Genomic DNA, 24,997 nt, shown 5'->3' on the forward strand with positions numbered 1-24,997 from the left:
TCGAGTCCCCTGTGGTATCCAGCCACAAACAGGATGGTAGGAGTAGCAGCAATGGCGACGGAGAAGTCAGTACTGTGTCTGATCCCTGATCCCCATCGATGGTTGGATTCATGTCTCTTCTGATTGGCCGCCCCTCGTGGAGATCGATGGCCACAATCCGGGGAAGACGCCGAGGATGAATTCGAGTTCAAGTTCAACGTCGGTACAAGTCGGTAAACGTGGGATAGGAGTAGTTGATCTCGTAGAGCTTCAGAGGCTTTTCTTCCATTCTTTCTTGTACATCTGGATGGCCATCTCGGGCAAGAACCCCTCTTAGCCGTTTGTCTACATTCACAATTGAAAAGCTTCTTCCGGGTTGATACATATATATTGCGTGAACTGGCACCCCGCACGATCAAGGTGATAGCAGACATATTCAAACCGCTTTGGGAACACCAATCAACAGCCACGCTCTGCCATCATGAACCGACCCAGCGGCGTACAGGAACCGCTCTATCTGAATTTCACCCGATCCGAGGAACCCAACGGCATCGATGGCAAGCCCATGCTCAATCGCTATTCCACCCATCTAACCCGGGAGCATGACTTCCCTGGCGCCCAGGCGATGCTATATGCTGCGGGAGTGCCCGACAAACTCACGATGAAAACGGCGCCGCACGTCGGTGTGGCCAGCGTGTGGTGGGAAGGCAATCCATGCAATATGCACCTATTGGATCTGGGCAAGGAGGTCAAGAAGGCGCTGACTGCCCGCGGCATGCTGGCATGGCAGTACAACACGATCGGAGTGAGCGATGCCATCACCATGGGTAACCAGGGGATGAGATTCAGCCTGCAGACGCGCGAGATCATCGCCGACTCGGTGGAGACGGTGACATGCGCGCAGGCCCACGACGCCAACATCACCATTCCCGGCTGTGACAAGAACATGCCCGGCTGCATCATGGGCATGGCGCGCCACAACCGCCCCAGCCTGATGATCTACGGCGGCACGATCGACAAGGGATACTCGGAAACGCTGCGTAAGCCGATCAACGTCGCCACCTGCTACGAGGCGTTCGGAGCATACACGTTCAATACACTCCGGCAACCGGATGACGGAGGCGACACGTCCAAGACGAAAGACGATATCATGGACGACCTCGAACGGCACGCGTGTCCCGGCGCCGGCGCCTGTGGCGGCATGTACACGGCCAACACGATGGCGACGGCGATCGAGTCCATGGGCTTGTCGTTGCCCGGATCCAGCTCGACGCCCGCCAGCTCACCGGCCAAAATGCGCGAGTGTGCCAAAGCCGCGGACGCCATCAAAGTCTGTCTGGAACGTGACATCACGCCCAACAAGCTACTCACCAAGAAATCGTTCGAGAACGCCCTGGTCATCACCATGGCGCTGGGAGGCAGCACCAACGCCGTGCTACATTTCCTGGCCATGGCCATCACCGCCGGAGTGGACTTGACGCTGGATGACTTCCAGCGCGTGAGCGACAAGATCCCGTTCCTGGCAGACCTCGCCCCGTCAGGGAAATACTACATGGCGGACCTGTACGAGATCGGCGGCGTGCCTAGCGTGCAGAAACTGCTCATCGCCGCCGGTCTCCTAGACGGCTCGATCCCCACAGTCACGGGCAAGACGCTGGCCGAGAACGTGGCCAGCTGGCCCTGCCTGCCCAGCGACCAAGTGATCATCAGGAGCCTGGACAACCCAATCAAATCGAGCGGACACATCCAGATCCTGCGGGGCAATTTCGCCCCTTTGGGTGCTGTGGCCAAGATCACCGGCAAGGAGGGCCTCAAGTTCACCGGCCGAGCCCGCTGTTTCGATAAAGAAGCGCAGCTGAACGAGGCGCTCAACCGCGGCGAAATCCCTCGCGGCCAAAACCTCGTGCTGATCGTCAGATACGAAGGGCCCAAGGGCGGCCCGGGCATGCCGGAACAGCTCAAGGCCAGCGGTGCCATTATGGGCGCGGGCCTCACGAACGTCGCCCTGGTCACGGACGGTCGCTACTCCGGCGCCTCGCATGGCTTTATCGTCGGCCATGTCTGTCCCGAGGCCGCGGTGGGCGGGCCCATCGCCTTGGTCGCAGACGGCGATGAGATCACCATCGATGCCGAATCGAATTCCATCTCCATGGCCGTCAGTGATCAGGAGCTCGAGAGGCGGAGGAGGGATTGGAAGCCCCCGAAACCGGTCGTGACTCGAGGTGTTCTGGCGAAATATGCCGCTTTGGTCGGCGACGCCAGTCATGGAGCTGTGACGGATTTGTTATGAGACAGGAAAGAGACGACGGGACTTCTGACAGAGCGGGAGACTTTTGTTTAAAATTTTGTCAAGAAGGGATCTGTAGTGGGGTGTGCTCGCGTTGTCATATGTGCTTGCTGATGGGCAGGTCCACAGAGGGTTCAAGTTGGCAATGGCTCATGTGCCTCATATACAGAGTATAGCTCGAACAGAAGTCAGATAAAAGTAGCCTTTTCATCCATCCCGTCAGGATTTGCCCCTTATCTGTCTGGCCATCCCTGGGCCACAATTCAGCCCCTGAATATAAACACAGCTATCAGCAAGGAAGCTCCCATCTCTCACTGATAGCGACGATTCTTCATCTTCAGGGCCTACCCACCTACAACCACTTTCTCTCTTCTCGCAAGCAGCTGGCATGGAGCCGAGCACAGATTCCCTCGTTACCATCTCCTTTGCCCGGCATTTCCTGGCTTTAGTAACGCTCCCTTCTATCAGGATTGTTCTGATCGACTCTGTTGCTGGGAGAAGCTGCAGTGTACACCAAACGATATTGATCCCACTCCGTCCCTCTTCCTCGACTTACTTCGTGGCAGACGTTTCGGCAGCCCAGTCCTAGGCTTCTTTCTGCCCCTAGGTCTCGACATGGGTCGGACTGCTGGCTGGCCTCCTGTCTTGGGGCCCCCCTTAAAGCTTGATGCCAGGCGGCATGCAAAGCTTTAGGGGTGAATAAAGTGTGTGAGGACTTCTTTGGCAACTAGAAGTGTATGTTGGGGTTCTTCGAGCATCCAATCTCTGGAGCACGTCAATGTTGTTTCTTTTGTCTGATCTGCTCTGCTTTCCTGGATCTTGTTATCTCTTGCTAGAATCTCCATTTGTGAGAAGGAGTGACTGATTTCTTCTTCAGGCCAACCAGACCATCTTATGACAAGGTGTCTTGGTGTGCTGGATTCAATCTACTGGCCACAATTCTCCGCTGATGACAGTGAATGAAAGGTCATCGTCGGCCCACGGACTGTCCTAACCAGGTGCTTCATATGCCATATCTGGCCGCACTCTCAGCCTCGTCAAAGCCGCATTCTGCACTTTCAGCCGCGTTCTCTCTCCTCACGCTCCAGTGGTCGTCGAGTAAGATACAGTGAATACAAAAACTCGACACGTCGGGTCACCAAACGGCCCATAGAGGTAGCCTCTCCGCCATTTCAGGACACAAGCATCAGCCTTGTCAAGCCGCTCCTCACACCACCAGCCGCACTTACTGGACTAATTTGATTGGCTTCTTCCTGGGGTACAGTGAATACAGATATCAACCACGTCGGACCACGAAGCATCCCGTTCTGGGAGACCACCTACCCAAATCACTGATCAGTAGTAAGTACTTCAGCCTCGTCAAAGCCGCACCCTGCACCTTAAGCCGCACTTCCTCCAGCTGTTTGATTGGCTTCTCTCTGAGGTGTAGTGAATACAAGGGCCCGGCTTGTCGGAGCACGAACCCGCCTATCCAGGGATCCTACTTACCGCTCTCAGGAAGTGCCTCAGCCTCGTGAGAGCCACACCTTACACGTACAGCCAGCCGCAATTTCTTTGTTGTTTCTTCCATTCATTGGTCAGCTGTGCAGTGATGCTAGATTCCAGTGAAGGAACCGCCTTCGTCGGAGCACGAACTGCTCTATCTAGGTATATGCCTACCAGTGACCATTCTGGGTCATGGTTCCAGCCTGGTCACTGGGCAAGCCATTGCTGGTGTCACAGAGCATTCTGCCCCCTTTTATTGCCCCCAGGCTATATATGCCATCTGGCATTTGCCAGTGCTAGGAACTACATCTTTGAGGGTACAGAATACCCTCTCTTGATAGGTACACACTACACTCTGTATCTGTGTCAGCCCTCATCCAGAGCCTGTCACTCATCAGGTCTGCCTTGCCTCAGCACAAGGCCATATCTAGTGACGAGGAAACCCTTTGTCGGGGCACCCTTTGTCGGGGCACCCTTTGTCGGGGCACCCACTGTCCTGGCTAGGAAGGTATACACCATATATATCTTATTTTGATCATGGTACAGTCACTATCCCGGTCACTCTCCCAATGTCTCTCTGCACACGCCCGTGATAATACTCTACTTTGTCGGATCACAAAAAAAATCCCATCCTGTCAGGATACGTATTTACACCACCTCTGTCTCAAGCCTTGTTACTTGCCACGATCCCCACTGTCCCCTCCAGCCAGTTCCCCTGTCACTGTTTCTTCTCCTCTGCACATGCCAGTGGCAACTGTTTACTCTGACGAATCTTGAACTGTCTCGTTTGGGAATACAGCTTTGCTATCCCATTCATATACTCAGCCTCGTCCGGGAGGGGGCTACGCACCACGCCTACATGCCATGTCCTCTCATGAAAGTTCCGTCCTGTGACTCCCACACTGGAAAGTGAATGAACCTCTCTCGTCGGATCACGAACCGCCTATTTGGGTATTGTCGCTGCCTATTGCCAGCCGCAACCCCAGCCGCAACCGCAACCTCAGCCTCGTGCCATACTGGGCGCACCTATTGACCCTATTGACAGTACCAGCCGCACTCTATTGCTATTGTTCTGCCAGTGTTAGGCTCTGATAGATCCTCAGATAAAGATCTGCTCTTCTCCTCCTTTCACCCTTCCTCTTCTCTTCTTGTTCCTCGGATTCAAACAAACCAACCTCAACCACCACCATCATCACCAGTGACAGACACGTTGATACAGTCAGTCAGTCAGTCAGTCAGTCAGTCAGTCAGTCAGTCAGTCAGTCAGTCAGTCAGTCAGTCAGTCAGTCAATCAACCAATCAATCAATCAGAGAGTAAGTGATTCCTCACTGTCAGGATGATATCTGGCTTCTTTGCTATGATAGACAAATACCAGCTGTGAATGGATCTCAAGCTAACCTCAACTCGCCTTTTCAGTCCTGCCGCCCGCCTCCTCCTCCTCCTCCTCCTCCTCCTCCTCCTCCTTCTCCTCCTCTCCCTCCTCTTTGTCGTCTGCCCTCGCCCTCGCCCTCGCCCTCGCCCTCGCCCTCGGCATTCAAAATGGCAGACCGGGTCGGTGTCGTCGGTGCCCTTGCTCTGTGGGCGTTGGTTCTTGTGGTCGTTGCCGCCGTCACCGCGGCCGTCATGTCCGTTGTGGTTGCGGTCGGTCGGGCCTTGACCGAGGCGATTTGGTTGGCGCTGGGGCGCGATCCCCGTTTCTAAGAAAGAAACAAAAAAAAGTGAGTTCTCCTGTATCTGTTGTCTCACTGTCGTCTTCCCCTTTCATACTACTACCCTGGCGTTGGAGACCGGCGGGTTTGGGACTTCATCATTCGTTGTCTTGTCCTTCCCCCATCGTCGTCTGCTCCCGTTGGATGCTTCTTCCTTTTTGTTCTGACTCCGGGTCTTACTCCTATATCTCATGGACAGATTTGCTAACCCGTGAACCTCTGATAGCAGAACTTACAATCACAGCTGCTGATAGCAGCGAGGAGACGTCTGCTGGTGTCGCTGCTGGTGTCGTTGCTGGTGCTGGTGCTGGTGCTGCTGGTGCTGGTGCTGCTGGTCTCCTGGCCCCTGGTCCTTTTAGGGCGATACATACTTGAAGCAATGCTGTGAACCAAACACAAGTCCTGGCTCCTTTCTTTGACTATAGTGTCCCCCATGCAACTTGATGACGGCGGTGCCGGTCCTGAGTCACTCCCCTCCCATCGTTATTGTCCTTGCTTGTTTCGCCGTTGTCGCTCACCAATTCCATTACTAAACTACCCTTTGTAAACGACTAATACCTATATCCTCCGTCTACTCATCGTCAGGTATAAAACGATTTATGAGAGCGGTCGGTGCCAGAGAGAAATATACCATTACTCTCTGTCTTTGTTGTATATGGCTTACGCCGTGATGTTAATACCGATTTGTCCTGGGTTTGATCAAGTATACCTTATATCTGGTCTGGTTCGATGCTGACAGTGACATGCTTCAGCGACATCAACGGTCTTCATCCTATGTTGGTATATCGTGACCTCCGACCTGTTGTTTGTCTTTAGAAGCAGCGGACGACATGGCTTCATCGCTTGGAATCAAATGGAATGGCTATTGGGTGAACTAAATTTCAACTCCAGCGACATAGGTGAACAAGCGGATAATAGACACTACGGGACAGCTTGGGTGATAGGTATCCTCTGCTGTACCATATGATTATCGCTTTGTATTTCATTTTGTGTGTCAACCCTTCCTCGACTCAATCAATACATGATATGTTGGCATAATGCATTCGAGATGACCAAGCCCTATATTTTGTAACCACGAGAGACGAGGGAACATTGAGTGTGGCAGCTCCGTGCATAGTTATGGCCCTTTCTTTTGCCTCGAGGAGGCCATGACTGCTGGAGACCCATGGGATTCTGGCTTTGAGATCAGATCGAGGACTTCCACAACAGTCAGGTATCTGGCCTTATCCCGTACGCCACCAGTAAGGATGTGGTCATTCGTTGAGCATCACGAAGAAGACATTCAAGACGTGTGAGATTTGAGCATAGGAAGAAAAATCCCAGAAGCGAAGACCACAATCGGAATCCAACATAAAACTTTTGTATTCAGTCGCTCCTAGGTGTTAACCGTCCGGGGGTATCAATATCTTCGTAACTCGAGGCTACGCCATCAGCATGCAGATGCAGGGATATGTCCTGCGAACAGAGCAATATAGCTCGCTCGTCCCTTCGAATCAAGGTCAAGGTCCTTTCCCACCTCCGCCATTCACAAATCGTCGAGCAGCCCAGGCACTACCATGCTCCAAATACTCTTGCCGCGTGACGCCGTATTCTCTGACAGTTCCTGGAAACCGACTGGCCAACCTCGCCCCGCCGAGCCAAGTCGATGTGATGGGATCGTGCATCTTGCGAACACGCACCATCCACTCCGTCTTGACTCTCGTGCGCAGCTCGGCCTGGATACGTTCGACAAAGCCGGGGATCTTGGCGTTCCCGCCCACGACAAGCACGTTGCTCAGCATGGTGGCCTGCACCAGCGGAGGAAGCACGGCCAGCGATTGCATGACGATGTCGGCAATGCCGGGTTGTTTCGAGCCAATGTCGCTGGGCGAGAAGAGGATTTCCGGAATGGAGAAGCGCTCGTTGCCTAGGGTCATTGCAATCTCGGCATCGGCTTGACCAGACAAAGCGGCTTGTTTGCGTTTGCGCGCGGCTGAGATGGCGTCGTATGGGCGACTGAACCCTCGTAGCAGATGGACGCCGTCGGGAAGAATGTAATCGACTCGAACCTCGTCCGTTGTTCGGAAGTCATCCTGGCTCGTTGGGTTGTTGAGGTTGACATTGGTATCACCATGGTGTCCTACCACTTTCCCACCGCCCTTCTTGCCCTGGTTGCCCTTCCACGTCTTTTCAAGATCGCGCTTGAAGTCGTCACTGACGAAACAGACGTCTTCTTTTATGTCGTTGACGATTTTGTTGTCTTGATGGAGATCAAAATGGCGCACCGATATCACTTCTTTCAGTAGGTTCGTCAAATGTTTGCCTCCAAAGTCCAATCGACGGATTGCACGGTGTAACGGCCGACCATTGAACAGTGGCGTGATTGTGGTATGGCTGTAACCACTATCAATGACCAGTAGGCATTCCATGGGCAGGTCGGCATCTTGATCGGCCGGAGTCTGGACTTCTTCAAAGAGAGGATGGAGATCGTTGTACGCGTTCAGTGAAGGGCCTAGTTCGAACTGTCAGCACAACTTGAACAGGTCGCAAGCTCACGTCGAGTCCCTCCTGGCTCTGCCATACCTACCGATCACCCTGGAGTAGCCACCAAATCCCCATTCCTCCATGATGATTTCGTCGGCGTTCTTCTGTAACGCAGGCATAGTGTTTGGTGGTTCGGTGAAGATCAGAGTCGTGTCCACCGGGTTCTTGACCGATAGGTCCTTCTGAGCAGTCCGCTCATCAAAAAAGGACTGGTCCCAAATCTCTTTCTGCGCCTCCCAACTCACGACCTGTCCATTCTCTACCGGACGCCGGAACAACGCCTCGCTCCAGTCTGTAATGACTTCGGTCTGGGCGCCGACGTATGTTTTCCTGTCGCGAGTGCGCACGAGTGTGTTGGGGACTATGTGGCATTTCGACAGCGCCTCTGTGTCCGGCACTGTTTCTGGGGGAGCGAACCCGGCTTTGATGGTGTAGCCTCCATTGTCGAGGACGAAGGTTGTAGAGGGCAGGCCGGGGACGTTACGTGCGGATGCTTTTGTACCGCGTCGCATTTTGGGTCATATGGTTCTCGTCATGGCGATGAGCCCCGCAACTCAGGGAGAAATAGTGGATGGGAGGTCTGTCACGAGAAGAAGTCTATAGACTGAAGGAGACACCTACGTTCTGTTGAAGACCTGATGATTGATGGTTGTCGAACTGCGGTTGAAACGCATTCGTGTACGGTGGAGCAATCAAAAGATAATACGGCAGATCACAGAATCGGCGGACGAAGTGATTGATATCGCCTCGCATCCAGACTCTCTCTTCAATGTCTCATAGCTACTATGGGACCTTCTTTGACGCTTACTAGTAATTGACCTCATATTTCCTGGGAACGAAACCCTGCTCGTACGCAGCCGCTGTATTTCGTTGACATACGATCACAGTATCAAGAAGATATATGTAAGCTCTATTTCGCAACGCCTCGACCATCGGGGAGTGGAAACAATGCTCTGGTATCAGGTTTCTGACATTCAGAAGCTCGTCCGGGTTGCTTCGCTGGCTTGTGACTCATTGATTTTCGGCTTCAACTGATCCGTAATGTTCTTCTCGTCCTTCCAAGCAACCGCAACGAATTTGGTGTGGCTGCCTCGGGCGACGATTTCATGGTTCTTGTTCATGAACTTGATCGTGGTATAGGCAAGGGTCTTGCCGACTGTACACCGAATCAGTAACTCAAAACACCACGAGAAGATCCAAGGAGGAGGATCCATAGACCTAGACTTACATTTGTCACAGATCACTTCGCCCTTGACCAAATCGCCTATTTTGCCGCCCGAGTTGAGGTATGTCACACTCAAATCCGTCGACACTCCAGTTGAGTATAGGCCACGAGAAGCGACGGCGAGGGACCCGCCGGTGTCGACCATCGCAGCCAGCGTCGCGCCGTGCAAGATCCCCAGTCGATTTGTGTGATGCTTTTCAATGTCGAGTTCGAAGTTGACCTTTCCGGGTTCGGCTGCTGTTATTCGCATCTAGATGAAGAGTAGACCATAAGAGAACGTTCCAACCATGACACAGTCGAGTGGGTTCTGTAGGCCCTGATAGCCCTAGGTCGTATCAGGATCCAGAAATCATATCACTTACGGTATCAATCAACCTGGCAATTGCAATCGTCAATGAGAGATTCGCCAGTCGACGACCTTTGAGCTTACCGCGGTTCGAGGCCAGAGGTGGCCCGAAACGACTCCCATACCTGAATCTGTCAAATGGTGATCTTGTTGTAACGCACAGAACATGGTAAACACACTGATCTCACAAACTTCAGCGCCGACATGTTGACTCCAGTCTGGTTTCTCCCCTTGGTGCGGATACCGGTGAACTGAACGATCCTCTGAGATTGGCGGGGACTGACGGGGTCTGGTGTGGCCCTCCTGCGTCAAGTATGCAAGAATTCAGACCCACGATAGGACGAGATGCGACCGACTACCCTGACAAGGCAAGAGAGAGCGCGAGATCCTAACGTTTACATAGAAGGGAATCTATCAACAAGATATGCCGGCGAACGTTGGAGCTTCACCTCCACTGGGTGTCCAAATGCTTCACCGTATCGGGTATCGATCCGTGAAGCCGAGGTGTTGGCTAAACGCGGCTCGGATCTACATGGATATCCTTCCACCATTACAGCACTGGTGTCGAATGCGTGTCTCAAGCCTGGGGAAATAAATGAATGCAAGGCTTTTGTGGACATGCAGGTCATGCTGCTTGCGGGAGAAGGTAAATGTAACGCGTTGCTTATAACAGACCGCCTATGGAAATCCCCCATATCCCTCCCTTTGGGCCAGATCGAGCTCCTTCCGGGGATACTGGATGGCTTCCTGCAATCTGGCATCATCGGCATGATATCGTTCGAGATACAAGCAGATGGCTTGGCCCTGAATAATGGCTCTCGTGGCAATCCACCATGGTGCTCGACAGATCTTGACAAACCAATAAGCGAGCATAAGCATAGCCCAGGGGTCTTTGGCCTGGAGTAAGACCTTGTAACACGGGTCGACTTGGGCAATGAAAGCCAGAAACTTGTTCCATGTGCTGTCATCGCAGTCAAGGTCGAGCAGTTCCGTCAAAATCAGGGCGGTTTTGCGATACGGGTTGAATGGCATTGAAACCGGGGAGGAGGCGCCATCGCTCTCTTCGGACTCAACTGCGTCGTCGTCACCACAGAGATGGCCAAACACCGAAGGTCGCTGTTTTGGGGATTTGGACATGGCAAAGGTATTCCGTGCGTAGAGCCTGCCCAAGCCCCGCCACACGCTGTCTTCACGTAGCGGGTTGGCAACCTGCCACACGGCTTTCTTGCCTTCACTGATGTTCAGCCAGGCAAAGTCGCCCTCTCCTAACGGCCAGACTTGTTCGATCGAGGATGCTTCAATGGCAAAGGTCAACACGCCGACTATAGACGCTGCCACAAACACCGCGTCACGATCTTGGTCCCGTATGGGACGGGAAAGCTTGTACTGGAACGCTCGCACCCCCTGACTCATGTGGTACACCTCGGTCGCGGTCCGTTTGGAGAGGGCCGCTCCCGACAGGAAACGGTCATGGGCTGCAGTCAACGATTGGACCAAATGCATCAAGAACCGATTGCAACAGGCGAGTTGTATCAGTTCCTTCCGGAGAAAGTGCGACGCCGATCTGGTCCCGATGGTGAGGACCGTTCGCGTCTGGAATCGGTCCATGAGGGCCAGATCGGAATAGTCAATCTGCTGCTTGGCCGTATATCTTCCCATCACCAGAGGGAAACCCGGATCCTCTTGTAACGATGAATTGATCCACTTAAGTGTAGGTCGGTTCGCTGAGAGCAGAGACCTTTCCATGGTGGTGGTGGCATTCATACAGCCCATCTCTGCAGAGGCGGGCCCTCGCGGCTGGAGATCTGGTATATTTGGGTCATAGTTGCACACGACATCAAAGCTGAGACATTTCTGGCAACCCGGCTTCTTTTCGTCGCATTTGACTCTTCGTAGCTTGCAGTTTCGACATCCAAGTCTTGATTTGCGATGTGTCTTTCGCTGGCGAGAGCCCGACTCTCCACTAGCAGTGGGAGGGGCAGATTTGCCGTCACCAGCCATATTGGAGAGCCACTCAGATGCAGGCACTTCTCATTATTGGCGGTTGTTTGAAAGCCACAAATAGTGATCCTGCGAGTGCACAAGTCGAGGCAGGCCTGGCTTGACGATTATGGGAAGATAGAGATGCCATCCATTTAGGGCCCGGGTGCGAGCGGCCATCGAGGCTCGGATATAAGAGGAAGAAGGCAAGATACGTCCGAACGCTCGGGTCAAGGCGAACGTAGAACGAATGGACACATTCTGCTTTTCATTCGTTCATTGATGTTGTTGACAGCGGCTCCTCATCGGACGCTAACCTCTGCTCGTATTTTCGAAGGGAGAGCATCACTGTTGGCGATCCGGCGCCACCCAGCAGCTCAGTCCACGCAGATATGTGGGCGTCCAGGATCAAGGTATCTCGCTCCGCCTCGTAGGGTCTCGTTATGTAGATTGGAACACAGCAAAGGCAGTATGAACTTGAAATATATAGAAGAACTGTCGAGGCTGTACTCTGTCTGTACACCTGTTGCGGAACGTGGTAGACAATGAAAAGTGACGCTGCTATATCTACTTAAGGCGGCGTGGGAGGTGGCTGACAGGGCGGCGTCAATGTCTGTCCCAATTGGGACTGAGATTGACGTCTTTGTATTTGATCTTCACATCAAGTCGACGCCCGACTTCACGTCTGCCTGCAGTCTCTATCCTTACTGACTGCATAAGCTATCCGTTTGAGTCAAACTTGTGATGACCTGAACCTGAATGTCCTGGTGTCTCTGCGCCGTGTCGCGACACCTGACCCTGGAGCCCGGACTCCTCGTTCAATCTGTTGATACCGCAAGATGGCCGACACCACGTTGCAGTCGTGGGAATATCTCGAGACTCTTCCCGGGACCCAGTTCTACCGATTGTACCGCAGCCCGGCATCTGCACTGGCCATCTTCCGCAAACGGCTGACCAGCCTAGCCAAGACCTTTGTCATGATGCTCCTGTATATGCCTGCCCCTCTACCTGTGAAACAGCTGGAGCTGTTCGTCAAGGACGCCAGTCGCGGAGAGCGTGAATACGCCATCGACCTACTGCACCGGTACCACATCTTCAAGGACGTGAGTTACAACGGTGCCAAAGCGCATGCGTTGACCCCCGACTTCGCCAGATCCCTGCGCCGCGCCTTGACCGGCGCAGGCGACAGCCGGTCGTTCGGACAAGTAGCCACCCACGTCCCGCATGGCCAGAAAGTCACGATCGCGCAACTCGACGAGTATGCTCGTCAACGATGGGAGGGTATTTTGGGGTACATGGTCGGCTCGTCCGCAGTGCCGCTTGAAAGCACGACAACGGAACATCAGGCGGCCATGCAACCGTCGCCGGGCGTCATCGAACTGCTCAAGGCTGGGCATCTGATCGAACTTTCGGGAACCCATAGCCGAGGCCAAACGGCTAAGATCACCAAAGAAGGATTCGCGTTTGTGCTGCAGGACATCAACACGCAGATCTGGGCCTTGTTGTTTCTGTATGTTGATAACGCCGAGGTATTTGAGATGGACAAGGTCGACGTATTGTCATTCCTGTTTTTCGTTTCATCCTTGGAACTCGGCCTGGCCTACTCGACCGCGCCCCTGGACGAAACCCAGCAGCGATGTCTGTCCGATCTGGTCTCTTTCGGCATCGTCTACCAGCCGCTCCGAGATGATGGCACGCCCGTCGACTTCTTCTACCCAACACGCCTGGCCACCACCCTGACATCTGATTCAAGCACGACCCTCTCAGCGACCAACACGACCATCGGCTCCTCACTTTCCAAGTCTTCATCATCATCATCCCAGTCTTCTTCCGGCACGGCCAAAGGCTTCATCATCGTCGAGACTAACTATCGACTTTACGCATATACCTCGTCCCCGCTACAAATCGCACTGCTCTCATTATTTGTCAACCTCCGCTCCCGCCACCCGAACCTGGTCACCGGCAAAATGAGCAAGTCATCCGTCCAACGGGCCATCCAAGCCGGCATCACCGCCGATCAAATCATCTCGTACCTCACCTCCCATGCGCACCCGCAGATGCGGCGGCACGCGCAGGCCGAGCAAGCCCGCAACTCCGACCCGAACCTCGTTGTCCCAATCCTACCAGCCACCATTCTCGACCAGATCCATCTATGGCAGCTAGAACGTGATAGGATGACCACGACCCCGGGCTTCCTGCTGAAAGACTTCCCCAACCATGCCGATTACGAGGCGCCCTGCCGTTACGCGGACGAAATCGGGGTCTTGGTGTGGAAAAACGACAAAAAGCGCATGTTCTTCGTCAATCGTATCGAAGGCGTGCGGTCGTTCATGGCTGAACGCCGAGCAAATGCCCAGGGATGATCAAAGAACAAGTTGGCTGGAGACCAAGCTATCTACAAACAACCCATCGGATGAGCTGCGCTATCGGCCTCCACCCACCATTGCGTAGAGCACATGATGCTCTGTAGCAGCAGTCACAGTCATGATTGTATTGTGCCCTCTCATAAAGAGCACAGGGGGCGGGACGAACTGCCCAGCATAAAATCGCCTCCACAGTTAACATATCAGCTGGAAAGACATGTCAACCAGCATACAGGTGAGAGACTCAAGATCTACAGGTATCAGAACCCGCCTCCGACCGAGATCAGGAAAGGTGTTCGCCACACACTCCCCATCCCCCAACTCGATCGAGCATTGGTCGACTGAACCGCGCCGAATAGAGTCAAGCGCACATCTGGAACGCAAAACGCAAGATACACTGTATCTGGCCACAATACGCAGGAGGGGATACTTGTCGAGATCCCCATTATCTTGATCAGACTACAATTTTGCAGAACGTGCTGGAGAAAGCCAAGCGCCAAAATAGCCCGACGACATATCCACAGCTGCACTCTCCAGTCTAAGGCTATCATTCTATGGGTCTGTGCCTGGACAATTTCCTGTCCCCGTCGACGGTCGGCTCGGCGTATATCTTCAGGAACCTCAAGTCAAGCAGCCCGGTGACGACTGGTCGCGATGAGGCGCTGAGAGACAAAACGCAACGAGGACGGAACGGGAGACAATATGCGTGCGTTGGCTTTCAGTGCTCTTGGACGTCTGGGAAGCATATTCCACAGGGCCCCCACCTTTGAAGCGTATACCATAGACCGCCTACTAGGCATACAAGATCTGGAATATGTTCGAAATGGTTATGATTTGGTAGTCATGTTCCTATCCTCCCACAACCTCTGCTCTATCTCTCGATTCCTTGCACACGGCACACCCGCCCACCGCCAGAATCTTGTCCTTGAGGAGCCTCGCATTCGTGACTTTCGGCCCGACTGACCTGGAAAACCTCGTTTCCTCTAGATCGTCATCGCCGTCGGGCCCCCGTCGTGCCAGTCCCGACTGAGGCAGAAGCATCTCATCACCCTCGGCATCTGGTCCGTGCAGTAGATGAGAAACGTGGTAGACATGTCCACAGGCAAATCCAACCAGTGTCTCGGCTTCCCCTTCATGGAATGCTTTGCCGCACGACGCACAACGTCCAGATTCGACTTCCGGCTCGGGTTGCTGTTGCTCCAACCCCTCTTGTTCTGCACTGCCGTTGATGGGTTGGGCGGCGTTTGCGTTGATTTGGCGACGAGGAGAGGGTCCACGAACGTCGAATTTGATGCCCTTCCTCCGTCCGCGGCGTAACATCTCCATCGCCACGGCGACCTCGCTGCTCAGGACCCGCGCCACGCCGGAGCTAATGCTGTCCTGCAGATCATACTCGCGGATCATCTTCTTCAGCCCGTCTTTGAGGCCTTCGACTTCGAGCCCCGAAGGGATTCGTTTGACCAAGGTGATCGGGTCAATGGCGGTGCCCACCTCGGCCAAGAGACCCGAGATGAAGCGCGGCCGTGACATGCTGTATTCTAGCAGGTCATCCCACAAGCTCTGGTCATCTTGTTCTTTGGCGAAGGCGATGGCCTTGGAGACGTCCTTGAGTTCGTCGATGATCAAGAACAGAGCCTTCTTCATTTGGCCCGTTTTGCTCAAGAGATACACCAGCTCTTCAATGTAGTGGTTCTGCTCACATATCTTCACGGCCGTTTCGAAGGTGTATGCAGTGGATGTCTGTAAAAATTCCATCAGCGAGTCTCGTCCATACTTCGCAAATAATTCGACCGCAGTATCGGCGAAGCGCTCCACCAATTGTTTCCCGGCATCCGCAACGATAGACGTCGCGATAGCCGAGTGGCCAACTCGAGGAGTTGCCGAGCTGTTCTTGGTACCATCACCCCGCCAGAGGGCCTTGAGGTAGAAATATAGGAGAGGTCGATAAGAAGGTGTGTCCAGCTGTGCAACGACTTCATCGGGCTCGACCACTCCCGCCGTTGCTTCATCCACGAGCACCTTGATCGGATCAGACGCCAACTCCTCCAGTTCATCTTGGGACGCGGATTTCAGCTGCGAGGGTGAGATTCGAAGCATCACAAAACTGGGAACGTCGTCGGCAACGGCATCTACCAGATGATGATCCTTGATTAGGGCCAATGCTGTGTCTGCGTCCTGGAGGTTGATATAGCACTTAAGAGCCTCATTATAATGTCCATCGGCCAGATACAACTTGGCCAGACTTTCTTGTAGGTCTCTCCAGTCTTCGGAACCCTTCGGGGCACCTCCACCTCGGAGTTGGCCCTCGATCGCAGTAGTTATACTGCTGATCTCAAATAGATCTGAGGGCCACTCGTCCAGGAGCTCCTTAAATCGCAGTCTGTCCGTTTCGACGTAATGTCCCAGGATGAGTTCGAAAATTGACGATGGCAGAGGAGGCGTCAATTCCAGTGTGGGTATGTGAGGTGATATCTCATCAAACTTCTGCTTCTGGATAAAAACCCAAATCCAATGTTCCCATCGGGTGGTGGTATTGAGCACTTTGGCGGCCACTTGAGCAGCCTTTGCCCACTCGTTAGCACCCACCAATTGTTTGAGCCAGAGTTCACCTATTCTGCGCTTCTCTTTCTCTGCCGCCGAGAACTTCGTTTTGGTTCTATCCTGAGCGGAACTGGTGACCGAGGCAGAGTCCGCGAAAAATTCGGCCAACGTAGCTTCTTGAAGTGCTTTTGAGGGACTAGCTGGAACAGCCGAGCCTGACTTTGCAACAGAACTCGACTTTGAGGGAGTCGGTGGTGACGAGATGTCAGAGAGATCGGATGTAGTGCCAGCTGCCTCAGGATGTTGGTCAACCAGTTCCCAAGCTTGTTGATATCGCTTGACACTCAGCAACCACTGCAAACGGTCATTGAGGTTGCGTCTGACAGCCACAATACAATCATACGGACTGCAGATGAAGATTTTCATGCCCTGCGCGGTTATCACACCGTTGGAGTCTCCGGTAGCGTGTGTCTCATTGGATCCGAGTCCAGGGAGCCAGCCTGTAAGATAGTTGCGTTCCCGAGTGCTTCCACCACGTTCAGGGCCACTCATGCCACTTCCCACACTTTCGGCACCACTAAAGAGTCGGTTCGCGCCCAGCATCCTAGGCCCGTACATCGTAGCATCCCACATGCCTTGTCCAACGGTTTCGGCTCCGGTGTAGAGGCTGGTTCCAACAGTACCCATACCAGAGCCGATCGTATTGAGGTAGCCTTTTGGCACGAGCGCGGCAGGGATTCGAATGGGGGCCAGAACGGACAAATGGTAGTCTGAAGAGGAAAGAGTCTCGAAGCGGCTCACTGATAGAGTATCCGTGTCGATCTCTTCCTTGGTATTAATGTCAACCAAACGCAACTCCGGTTCCAATGCGTTATGTCGAGTGCGGCGGCCTCTTTTGCCTTCTCCATTGCCTTCAGCTGTTGACTTGTTCCCCTTTTTCTCCGTGAATGCAAGCACCAAAAGCAGCGACGGGGTATAAAGCGAAATTCCAGATATTGTACAGTCATCAAATCGTATACTGAAGTGCCCGTTAGTGAGAAATTCCAGCCAGAACGATCATACTCACATCGTAGCAACCTCTGCACGACCCATCTTGTTCTCAGTTGCATTCTCCGTAGATCCAGGGTAGACTCTGATGATCCATGCCGAATCTCCCCAGCCCACCAACACTTCCTCGACCTTGGTCTTTTCAATGGCCGTTTTGAGTGGTGTCCCATTTGCAGAAGGCTGAGTTATACCATTAGAAGCAGGGTCTTCATCGTTTTCGAGATTGTCTCGATCAATCCAATCCGCCCGAGCCTTCCAAACACCGGCCATTTCTTCCCAGCCTGGGCGATTTGGCCGATCAATGTGGCTCATTCGTTTCCACTCAAGGCCAGATTCGATGCCTTCCATTTTGAGATTCGACCGCATGATCTTGATTCCCTGTTCGTTGACCCAGAGAACATATTTTCCCGAGAGAGACCATTTGATGGTGCTGATAATACCCTCGCCACTATGCAACACCTTGTCCGAACCTGTATTATGTCCTAGACCTAAGGACCCTAGCCAGCCACTGGCCGCGGCTGCCGTCCCGGTCGTCGTTGCATTGACACTCTTCCCGGGCTGTCCACCAGTAGTCAGCACAAGACTTCCGGCTTGGCCGCCAGAAAGGTAATTTCGGTCTGCTTTATATTCTGGTGACAGAGCAACGGTTTGCACCGGCCTCCCGAAGTTGCGGAGCTGGACATCTCGAGGGTCGACCAAGGAGGCAATGCAGACGTTTCCATCAATGGACGAGGTGGCAATGTAGATCTGGTTCGAGGGCACGTTGGGCACGGGTGGGTGCTGCTGTTGCTTTCCTTTCGGTGTCGGTGAGTTCGCCGGCGACTGGTCTCTGTTGGTGACTTTTTGTAGAGATTCGGATCTCAGAGAGGGGAGGGCAGGTGGGAACGGAGATATCGAAATCGAGGAAACGCTGGCCGTATGCGCATGGTACATACGCAAGGGCGTAAAGGAAGGCAAGGTGAAGACATGCTATTCAGGTGAGCCAGCAATTTCGGAGGTGAGAGAGCAACAGAGCAACATACGATATTGCCATTGTGAGTTCCCACGATCTAAATAGTCAACGTATCAGAAGACAGTCCATGCGAGAGCAGTGCCGACAACACGAAGGAGACTTGCCATCTTGTCCCCGGCCACCAGAAACGTGCTTGTAGCATCTCCATTGCGGTATAATGGACCCAGGTTCCGCGTCAACGTAGCATACTTGAGGCGTGGTTCTTCTTCTTCCTCTTCCTCCTCTTCCTCGTCTCCTTCTTCTCCTTCTTCTCCTTCATCTGCGTCCTCCTCCCCATTGTCGGTGTCGTCTGCGATCGGTGCAGGTTCGGGGGACTTCGCGGTCTGCCCTGGCTCAACCTGACGCTCTTCATCGTCGCCTGGCTCGGATGAGCCATCTCCTGCCGCCATCCAGACTGAAAATGGTTAATGTCGCGTCATCTGTACACACGTGTTGGACGCTCGCATGCGGAGCGTTAAGATTGGTGTCGCACTCCAAAGCTACTGACTGGCAGTATGTAAGGTACATGCAAGATGCCCTCGATGCTACTACTTATTACTCTACTACCCAATGTAGTTACTGTGACGAGCGCCAAGCTGGGGAATGAACTGCCATAGCACCCCGTTTGGGGAAAAGTTGACGCCGACCTATGTGTTGACAACTAGCGAGAACAACGAACAACGAACAACCATTCCTTTCAACCTTTGTCCACTACATACCTATCTTAACGTGTAGATGGTAGACACCTCTACACTCAAGCCTACACTCACCGAGGCAAGAGCGAGCTACTCCCCCCCCCCCCCCCCCCCCCCCCCCCCGACGTCCTTCTCGTTTCCGTCCTCGTCGATCATCTTCTTCAGGGGCACAAAGTGACCATAAAAGCTACCAGTATTGCCGCAGAAGAACTAGTCAGACCCCGATATGGGCACTCCTAGCTCCTGTTTAACTGGACACTTGAGCCGACACGAACTGATGCTGAATGCCCTCCGGAGCACGATGACTTTGCTCTTGCGAGATAGCCCTTGAGATATGACGGAGACCATTCAGTTGCTCGCATAAGACTAGAAGATCGAGTGCCAAATGTCAAGCAGTGCCGCCATATCTGTCTCCCCAGTCCCCGAACAGATTCTCCCTATCAAACCTACAATTCACCATCCAGTTATTATCCCCAGAGTGGGAGACGTGTGCCAGTTGATGCTGACTGACTTAGGGCCACGGCCTACTGCAATCACCACCTCCCTAAATGGCTTGTCCCTCGAACGAGTATGGATACGTGGCGACGCCGGATCCCAGACTGGAACGAGTTAAAGAGCTGGTCCTCAGGTAGACGCAATCTCCAGCTCATAGCTTGACTGCCTGCGCCGTAATTGGCAAAGACTGTACCGAAAAGAACCCACGCTGGCTGGCCTGTCTTTGCGAGGAGGGCTTCGCCCCGTCTTCAGTTACCAACGGCACGAAAGATTCGGCGGCTTCGGCGTCATGAGCAAAGAGCCACTTCCTGCGATCGGCCCAGCCCCAGAACAGGGGATTGGAGTCTCTGTCCATGGCCATCTCCATATCCCGTCGACGCTGGAACTCTCCATCCTCTACGTGCAGTAATTCTTGATGCTCCCTTGACTTTGCTTGGATGATACTTGCGCGAGGTTTGCGGATGGCTTCATAATCCGACAATGCGGCAGCGATGGTTGACCGTCTGCGCAGGCCTTGAGACAAACAAGCAGCGTCCTCGAACGCTGCAGCCGCGCCTAATGCCGAATGTTAGCACCCCAGGGAAGATGGAAAGTGAAGAATGCTGCCTTGGCTATTCCAAGACAACTTACCTTGTGACAGGTAGGGAAGTGTAGGATGGCAACTGTCGCCCAGCAATGCCACCTTGCTAGCAGAGTGTACCCAGGATGGCACAGGCATCAGATCGTGAAGTCTCCACTTCAGGAACTACAAGTGGAAGAAATCTTTGCGTCAGTACGATCGTGCTCTCTAACCGAAACACTGGGAAAGGAATCTCATTACGCCGAGTGTGTCACATACCGAGTCTGCAAGAGCGCACAATTTCTGGATTCTCGGCTCCCAGTCTTTGAATCGATCCATCAGGTCGGCCCTGTCCCCCTGGATGACCCAGTCGGTCTCACACTCTCCAGGCCTTCTCGTGGCGCAGACGACAATGTTGTACAATTCCCCGGCCCTGATGGGATAGCCGACAATGTGCGCTTCAGGCCCGCACCACGACGTTGTGCCGGGTTGCAGGATCAATGGGGCAAGCTCAGCATCTTTCAGCATCTGCTCGCCTCTGATGAGTATTCTGTACGCAACGTCGCCTGTGTCTCTGGGCGGGATACTGTTCCCAAACAGTTGCGCCCGGGCAAGCGATTTGATGCCTAGCAAATGTCAATCTTCCGTGAGCCACTGATGGCAAATTGGAGATGTAATAGGGACTCTGACTCACCATCAGCTGCAAGCACGAGCTCGGCTGTCAGCACCTGGCCATCCTCGAGCGTTACAGAGGGAGCATCGAAATCGTACTTGACGACCTTGGCGTTGTTCACCACCTGGACGCCGTTTGCGAGCGCCTTTTTCAGCAGACCGGTGTGTAGATCTGCCCGATGAACATGCAGGTAGGGTGCTCCCCAGAGCGTCTCGGCTTCGTGAAGGGGGATGATGCGGATCGTGCTGCCATCTTGCCATCTGCGAAAATGGTAGGATCCGGCACGGCAGTATTTGATCTCTCCGAAATCAATGTTCCATTTCTGAAGCAGTCGCGTCGAATTCGGCGGCAGTCTGATGCCTGCGCCGGCCTGCGCAAGGAGTGAAAGAAAGTCAGAACAAAGAAAAGGCTACAAGCTACAAGCATGTCCTCGTATGAAAGACAAGACGAGACAGACTTGGCTCAAAACCGAGGGTCAGATTGAGGGTGAAGAGTGAGTCACTGAGTGTTGCCATACATACCTCTGCAAAAACTTTGGTTCCTTCCAGGACTCGGACCCGATGCCCATCTGCTGACAGGGCTGTGGCAGCAGCCAGGCCTCCCAAGCCACCTCCAACGATGAGTATATCGCGCGACGTAGCCGGGGTGATCACCATGATTGAGAACTAGGACTCGTCGATTGGAAGTCAAAGTCGAATCTTGTGGCTCTCCTGGGCCTCCGTCCTGCTCTTTGGAGCTATTGTTATGTAGACGGCCTTTGAAGCCTTGGCCGCGTCCATTCTCTATATCATGATTGGCATAGCAGGTTGACAATGGTGTGTGGTGCGGCAAGTTGCAACATTCACATCTCTTCGGCTATCAGTCACCCGATGCTTATCAGGCCAGCGTCGAGCCTCCTTTTTTGACAGTCCAGTTGCCGAAGACCATTTGGTGCTCAGTACGACTCCACCAGCAGATCCACCATTTCAGGGTCTGGCAATCTGCCGGAGACAATCGATCCATCTTGAGACGCAGAATGGCTAGCTGAATCTGAGTCAAGTTGCGTGGTTTGCCGCCTGTAGACCGGTCCCTTCCATGAAACATGAAGACTGATGGTGGTCCCTACACGATGAAGCCGCTGATAGTCAGGCGAGGCCTGTTTCTGCAGTCTGGTGGCAGGAGAGATGTACATTTCTATCTTTGAGGGAGACGACGTTCGTAAATAATGTGTCCAGATTCTATCGACTATTGAGGTTGACAGCTTTACCTTATGCTCAAGGAAAGGCATAATCTGGGATCAGAAGCATGCCGCTGATATCTTCCCAATTGGCAGCTTGAAAAGCCCGACCAACATCTGCAAAGTCTATCGATCCTGGATCAAACAGGAGAGGTTCGCTGGACGCTACTCCATCGTATCTCTCCTGGGTTTCTGGCAGTGTAAACCTCAACTGGGCAGCCTGCTGAGAGATGCCTCTCGACTGGGTCGTAATTTCATCTTCTTCGATTCCTTCTTTCTCGCTCACCACGGCGAGTGAAGTGGATGAGTAGATGTCGATGACGATGTTTGCCCAGCGTTGCATTGTAGGCGGCATTTCCGGTTTTTGGACATGAATCTGCATCGCAGCAGAAGCATCTCTCAGGAGTGCCTGGGCCGTAGGGTGGTTATAGGTGCTCTGCCGCATGAAATCGCGATGGATGCCAAACGCGACTGTCAGAACGGCCGAGTACAGCCAGAAGACGTCCCACCAGATAGAGACATTGAAATGGCCCATTGCATCCAGTTTGAGTAATAGAGCGCAAGACGAGTGTCCTGCCTCCACACACGCTTCAGCCATATCCGACAAGCCCTGCGGCACCGCGCCCGAGGCCATGTTCTTGAGCAGCGACACGCTGCTCAACAAGGCCCAGCGCGTCGCCAGAGAAATGGTGTAATAATACTGAACGTGAAGCAGGATCACCGGTCTCTGATAGTAGGGCGGCAGATACTCGACCGAGCCGGGCTGCAGATGTCGAGGCAACGCCTTTTTCCACTCGTCCAGCTCTCTCAACAGACTGGCCGCAGGAGACAAGGGTCCCGCGTTCGGCGTTGTAGGGGATGTGTTCTTGGCCGTCTGGCATGCCTTCCCCAGCAAGACGACCAACTTGTTATGCCAGGTCATATAGTCGGGCGGGATGTCGGCGCCTATTCCCATCATTGTGCCCGACGACGAATCCGCGACAGGGACAAAGACGCTCAGCGCAGACGGGCGCCCGAGCGAAGAGACCTGCATCTGTTCAAACGCATATAGGGTCCACCAGATTCTCTTTCGTAGGGTCCTCAACAGCGGCGTCTGGCTGGTAGTGGTACATTGCACATCGTTCTGATGCATCCCAATGGCCAGGGCAATGCGGATCGCAGACCCCGTCAGCGTCCAGCAGGCGTCTCTCCGATTCGAGTTGTGCAGGTACAGCGCCAGCACCATCATCGCCTGGACGGACTGCAGACTCGACGTCAGGAGAGTCCGCGTCAGCAGCTCCTGAGCTTTGATCCATATCTCCTGTTCCTGGCTGGCTGGCATGCCTAGCGGTTTCGCCGTGAGCAGGAGCATCCCAAGCAACGAACACATCCAGGTCGGATCGACCAGGTCGGAAGGCGAATGGCGCCAGGCCTCGTAGGTCTCGCGAAACGACGGTTCATGGAACACGGTGAAATCGGCATGGACATGGGCGAAGAACCAGTCCACGGTGCGATTCGTCTGGGAGGATGTCGGCAGAACCACGTCAAGACTTCTACCGGCTAATTGTTGCGTAGGAAATCCTGTCTGTTCGGAAGCGATGGTGCTGCTGCTCGCGGGCGTGAATGCAACTGCTGTCTCTTGCGGAATGCTGCTCACCACGTTGAGTGTCTTACACAGCTCTTCGGTGTTGGGACTCCGCTTGGCCCCCACGGCGCTGCAGACTTCGGTCATGAAGAAATAGGAACTCGTCGGTCCAATGTATTGCGTCGTGCCTCGGTTGTCTTGGAGCAGCCGCTCTCTGAGGTCCGGCAGACCTGACTGGGACTCGCTTGCTGTCGAACTCCCGTCGTTCGCCATGGGCATAGGCATCGGGATGCCCAGCGAACATCCTAGGTCTCTCATCGACGTTAGGTCGGCCAGGTCCGCCTCCGGTATCAGCCCTTGCACCAGGCTCTCGAGCACCGCGACGCGCATGTTGTCTCGGGTTGTGGTCCCAGTCCCAGTCCGCCCGGTTCGGGGCTTGCGAAGCTTGGTCGCCGCGCATGTCACGCCCAGTCCGCGGCAGTAGTTGCAGCTTTGGTCGGCCGATGAGCGACGGCATTTCTGCTTGCGCGCTTTGCAGTTGTCACAGCTGATTTCAGCTCTCTTGCGCAAGCCTGGAGGTACTCTCCTTTTAAGCAGGTCCGGTCGGATCTGAGCCAATGCCGCTGAATGATGCTCCATCATTGCTCTACGCTCCGCTCGCCGGAGGGGTTGTATCGGTTGGATCTATTCGACAGCAAGCTCTTTGGCACCTAGCCTCGCATCGCGGTTGGATGTTCGCTTTCCTATGCAAATGATACTCCAGCGTGCGTAGGGAAGGTTGCTGGTAACAACGTAGCTGCAATAATGAGAGATGCACGAGAGCGGGGAGTGTCGTCGATGGATTGGAGAGCACAGCAATCATGGATGCCCTGAGTCAGGAACTCGAGTTACTGGACCTGGCCTTAGAAGTCGAGATTGATATGGGCCATCAGGTATTGAAAGGGTCAAGATAAGGGACCGGCTCTAAAGGGTCCATATCTGCCGGTTTTCCATGGTTGATCGTCTCTAGAGAGACACATGGGGCGCTAAATAAGGCTTATTGCGTCTTTCGACCAACCGATAGACTTGCTAGACATCGCTTGCAAGCCTTATCCTGGTTTTTAACCTAATCAGGACTGGCGTTATGATTGAAATGCTACCATTCACATAGCATCTAGCTAAGGAAATTAGCATAGTGGAGCTCAGATAGCCCGTTATCCGATACCCGGTTGGTCTCCGCTCTGTCTATCAGATCGGGCAGGTGCCCGGGATCCGATACGCACTTCCTCCACAGCGTCTTCGCCATCTTTTCGACTTGTAGATATGGAGTACAGATATC

General features: G+C 53.8%; 8 protein-coding genes across 8 annotated transcripts; 2 read left to right on the plus strand and 6 right to left on the minus strand.

Moving 5' to 3' along the window:
- Positions 1–460: 460 nt before the first annotated feature.
- Positions 461–2,269, plus strand: A1O1_06112 (dihydroxy-acid dehydratase; the record flags this gene model as incomplete). Its single annotated transcript, XM_007726992.1, has 1 exon — positions 461–2,269. The coding sequence occupies one exon, from the start codon at positions 461–463 to the stop codon at positions 2,267–2,269; it is 1,809 nt and encodes a 602-aa protein (XP_007725182.1).
- Positions 2,270–6,960: 4,691 nt separating this feature from the next.
- A1O1_06113 (uncharacterized protein) lies at positions 6,961–8,496 on the minus strand (the record flags this gene model as incomplete). The annotated part of the gene is made up of 2 exons (XM_007726993.1): positions 6,961–7,952; positions 8,028–8,496. 2 exons carry the CDS (start codon positions 8,494–8,496, stop codon positions 6,961–6,963), a joined length of 1,461 nt encoding a protein of 486 aa, XP_007725183.1.
- Positions 8,497–8,958: 462 nt separating this feature from the next.
- On the minus strand, positions 8,959–9,459 carry A1O1_06114 (uncharacterized protein; the record flags this gene model as incomplete). The annotated part of the gene is made up of 2 exons (XM_007726994.1): positions 8,959–9,140; positions 9,213–9,459. 2 exons carry the CDS (start codon positions 9,457–9,459, stop codon positions 8,959–8,961), a joined length of 429 nt encoding a protein of 142 aa, XP_007725184.1.
- Positions 9,460–10,233: 774 nt separating this feature from the next.
- Positions 10,234–11,556, minus strand: A1O1_06115 (uncharacterized protein; the record flags this gene model as incomplete). The annotated part of the gene is made up of 1 exon (XM_007726995.1): positions 10,234–11,556. The coding sequence occupies one exon, from the start codon at positions 11,554–11,556 to the stop codon at positions 10,234–10,236; it is 1,323 nt and encodes a 440-aa protein (XP_007725185.1).
- Positions 11,557–12,374: 818 nt separating this feature from the next.
- Positions 12,375–13,898, plus strand: A1O1_06116 (uncharacterized protein; the record flags this gene model as incomplete). The annotated part of the gene is made up of 1 exon (XM_007726996.1): positions 12,375–13,898. One exon carries the CDS (start codon positions 12,375–12,377, stop codon positions 13,896–13,898), a length of 1,524 nt encoding a protein of 507 aa, XP_007725186.1.
- An 849-nt stretch (positions 13,899–14,747) lies between these two features.
- A1O1_06117 (uncharacterized protein) lies at positions 14,748–18,887 on the minus strand (the record flags this gene model as incomplete). Its single annotated transcript, XM_007726997.1, has 4 exons — positions 14,748–17,457; positions 17,506–18,455; positions 18,509–18,535; positions 18,588–18,887. The coding sequence occupies 4 exons, from the start codon at positions 18,885–18,887 to the stop codon at positions 14,748–14,750; spliced, it is 3,987 nt and encodes a 1,328-aa protein (XP_007725187.1).
- A 931-nt stretch (positions 18,888–19,818) lies between these two features.
- A1O1_06118 (uncharacterized protein) lies at positions 19,819–21,555 on the minus strand (the record flags this gene model as incomplete). Its single annotated transcript, XM_007726998.1, has 5 exons — positions 19,819–20,222; positions 20,298–20,412; positions 20,506–20,852; positions 20,921–21,269; positions 21,421–21,555. The coding sequence occupies 5 exons, from the start codon at positions 21,553–21,555 to the stop codon at positions 19,819–19,821; spliced, it is 1,350 nt and encodes a 449-aa protein (XP_007725188.1).
- A 597-nt stretch (positions 21,556–22,152) lies between these two features.
- Positions 22,153–24,318, minus strand: A1O1_06119 (uncharacterized protein; the record flags this gene model as incomplete). Its single annotated transcript, XM_007726999.1, has 1 exon — positions 22,153–24,318. One exon carries the CDS (start codon positions 24,316–24,318, stop codon positions 22,153–22,155), a length of 2,166 nt encoding a protein of 721 aa, XP_007725189.1.
- Between the last annotated feature and the right edge of the window lie 679 nt (positions 24,319–24,997).

This window comes from Capronia coronata (assembly GCF_000585585.1).
Source record: "Capronia coronata CBS 617.96 chromosome Unknown acBCG-supercont1.5, whole genome shotgun sequence".
Taxonomy (NCBI): domain Eukaryota; kingdom Fungi; phylum Ascomycota; class Eurotiomycetes; order Chaetothyriales; family Herpotrichiellaceae; genus Capronia; species Capronia coronata.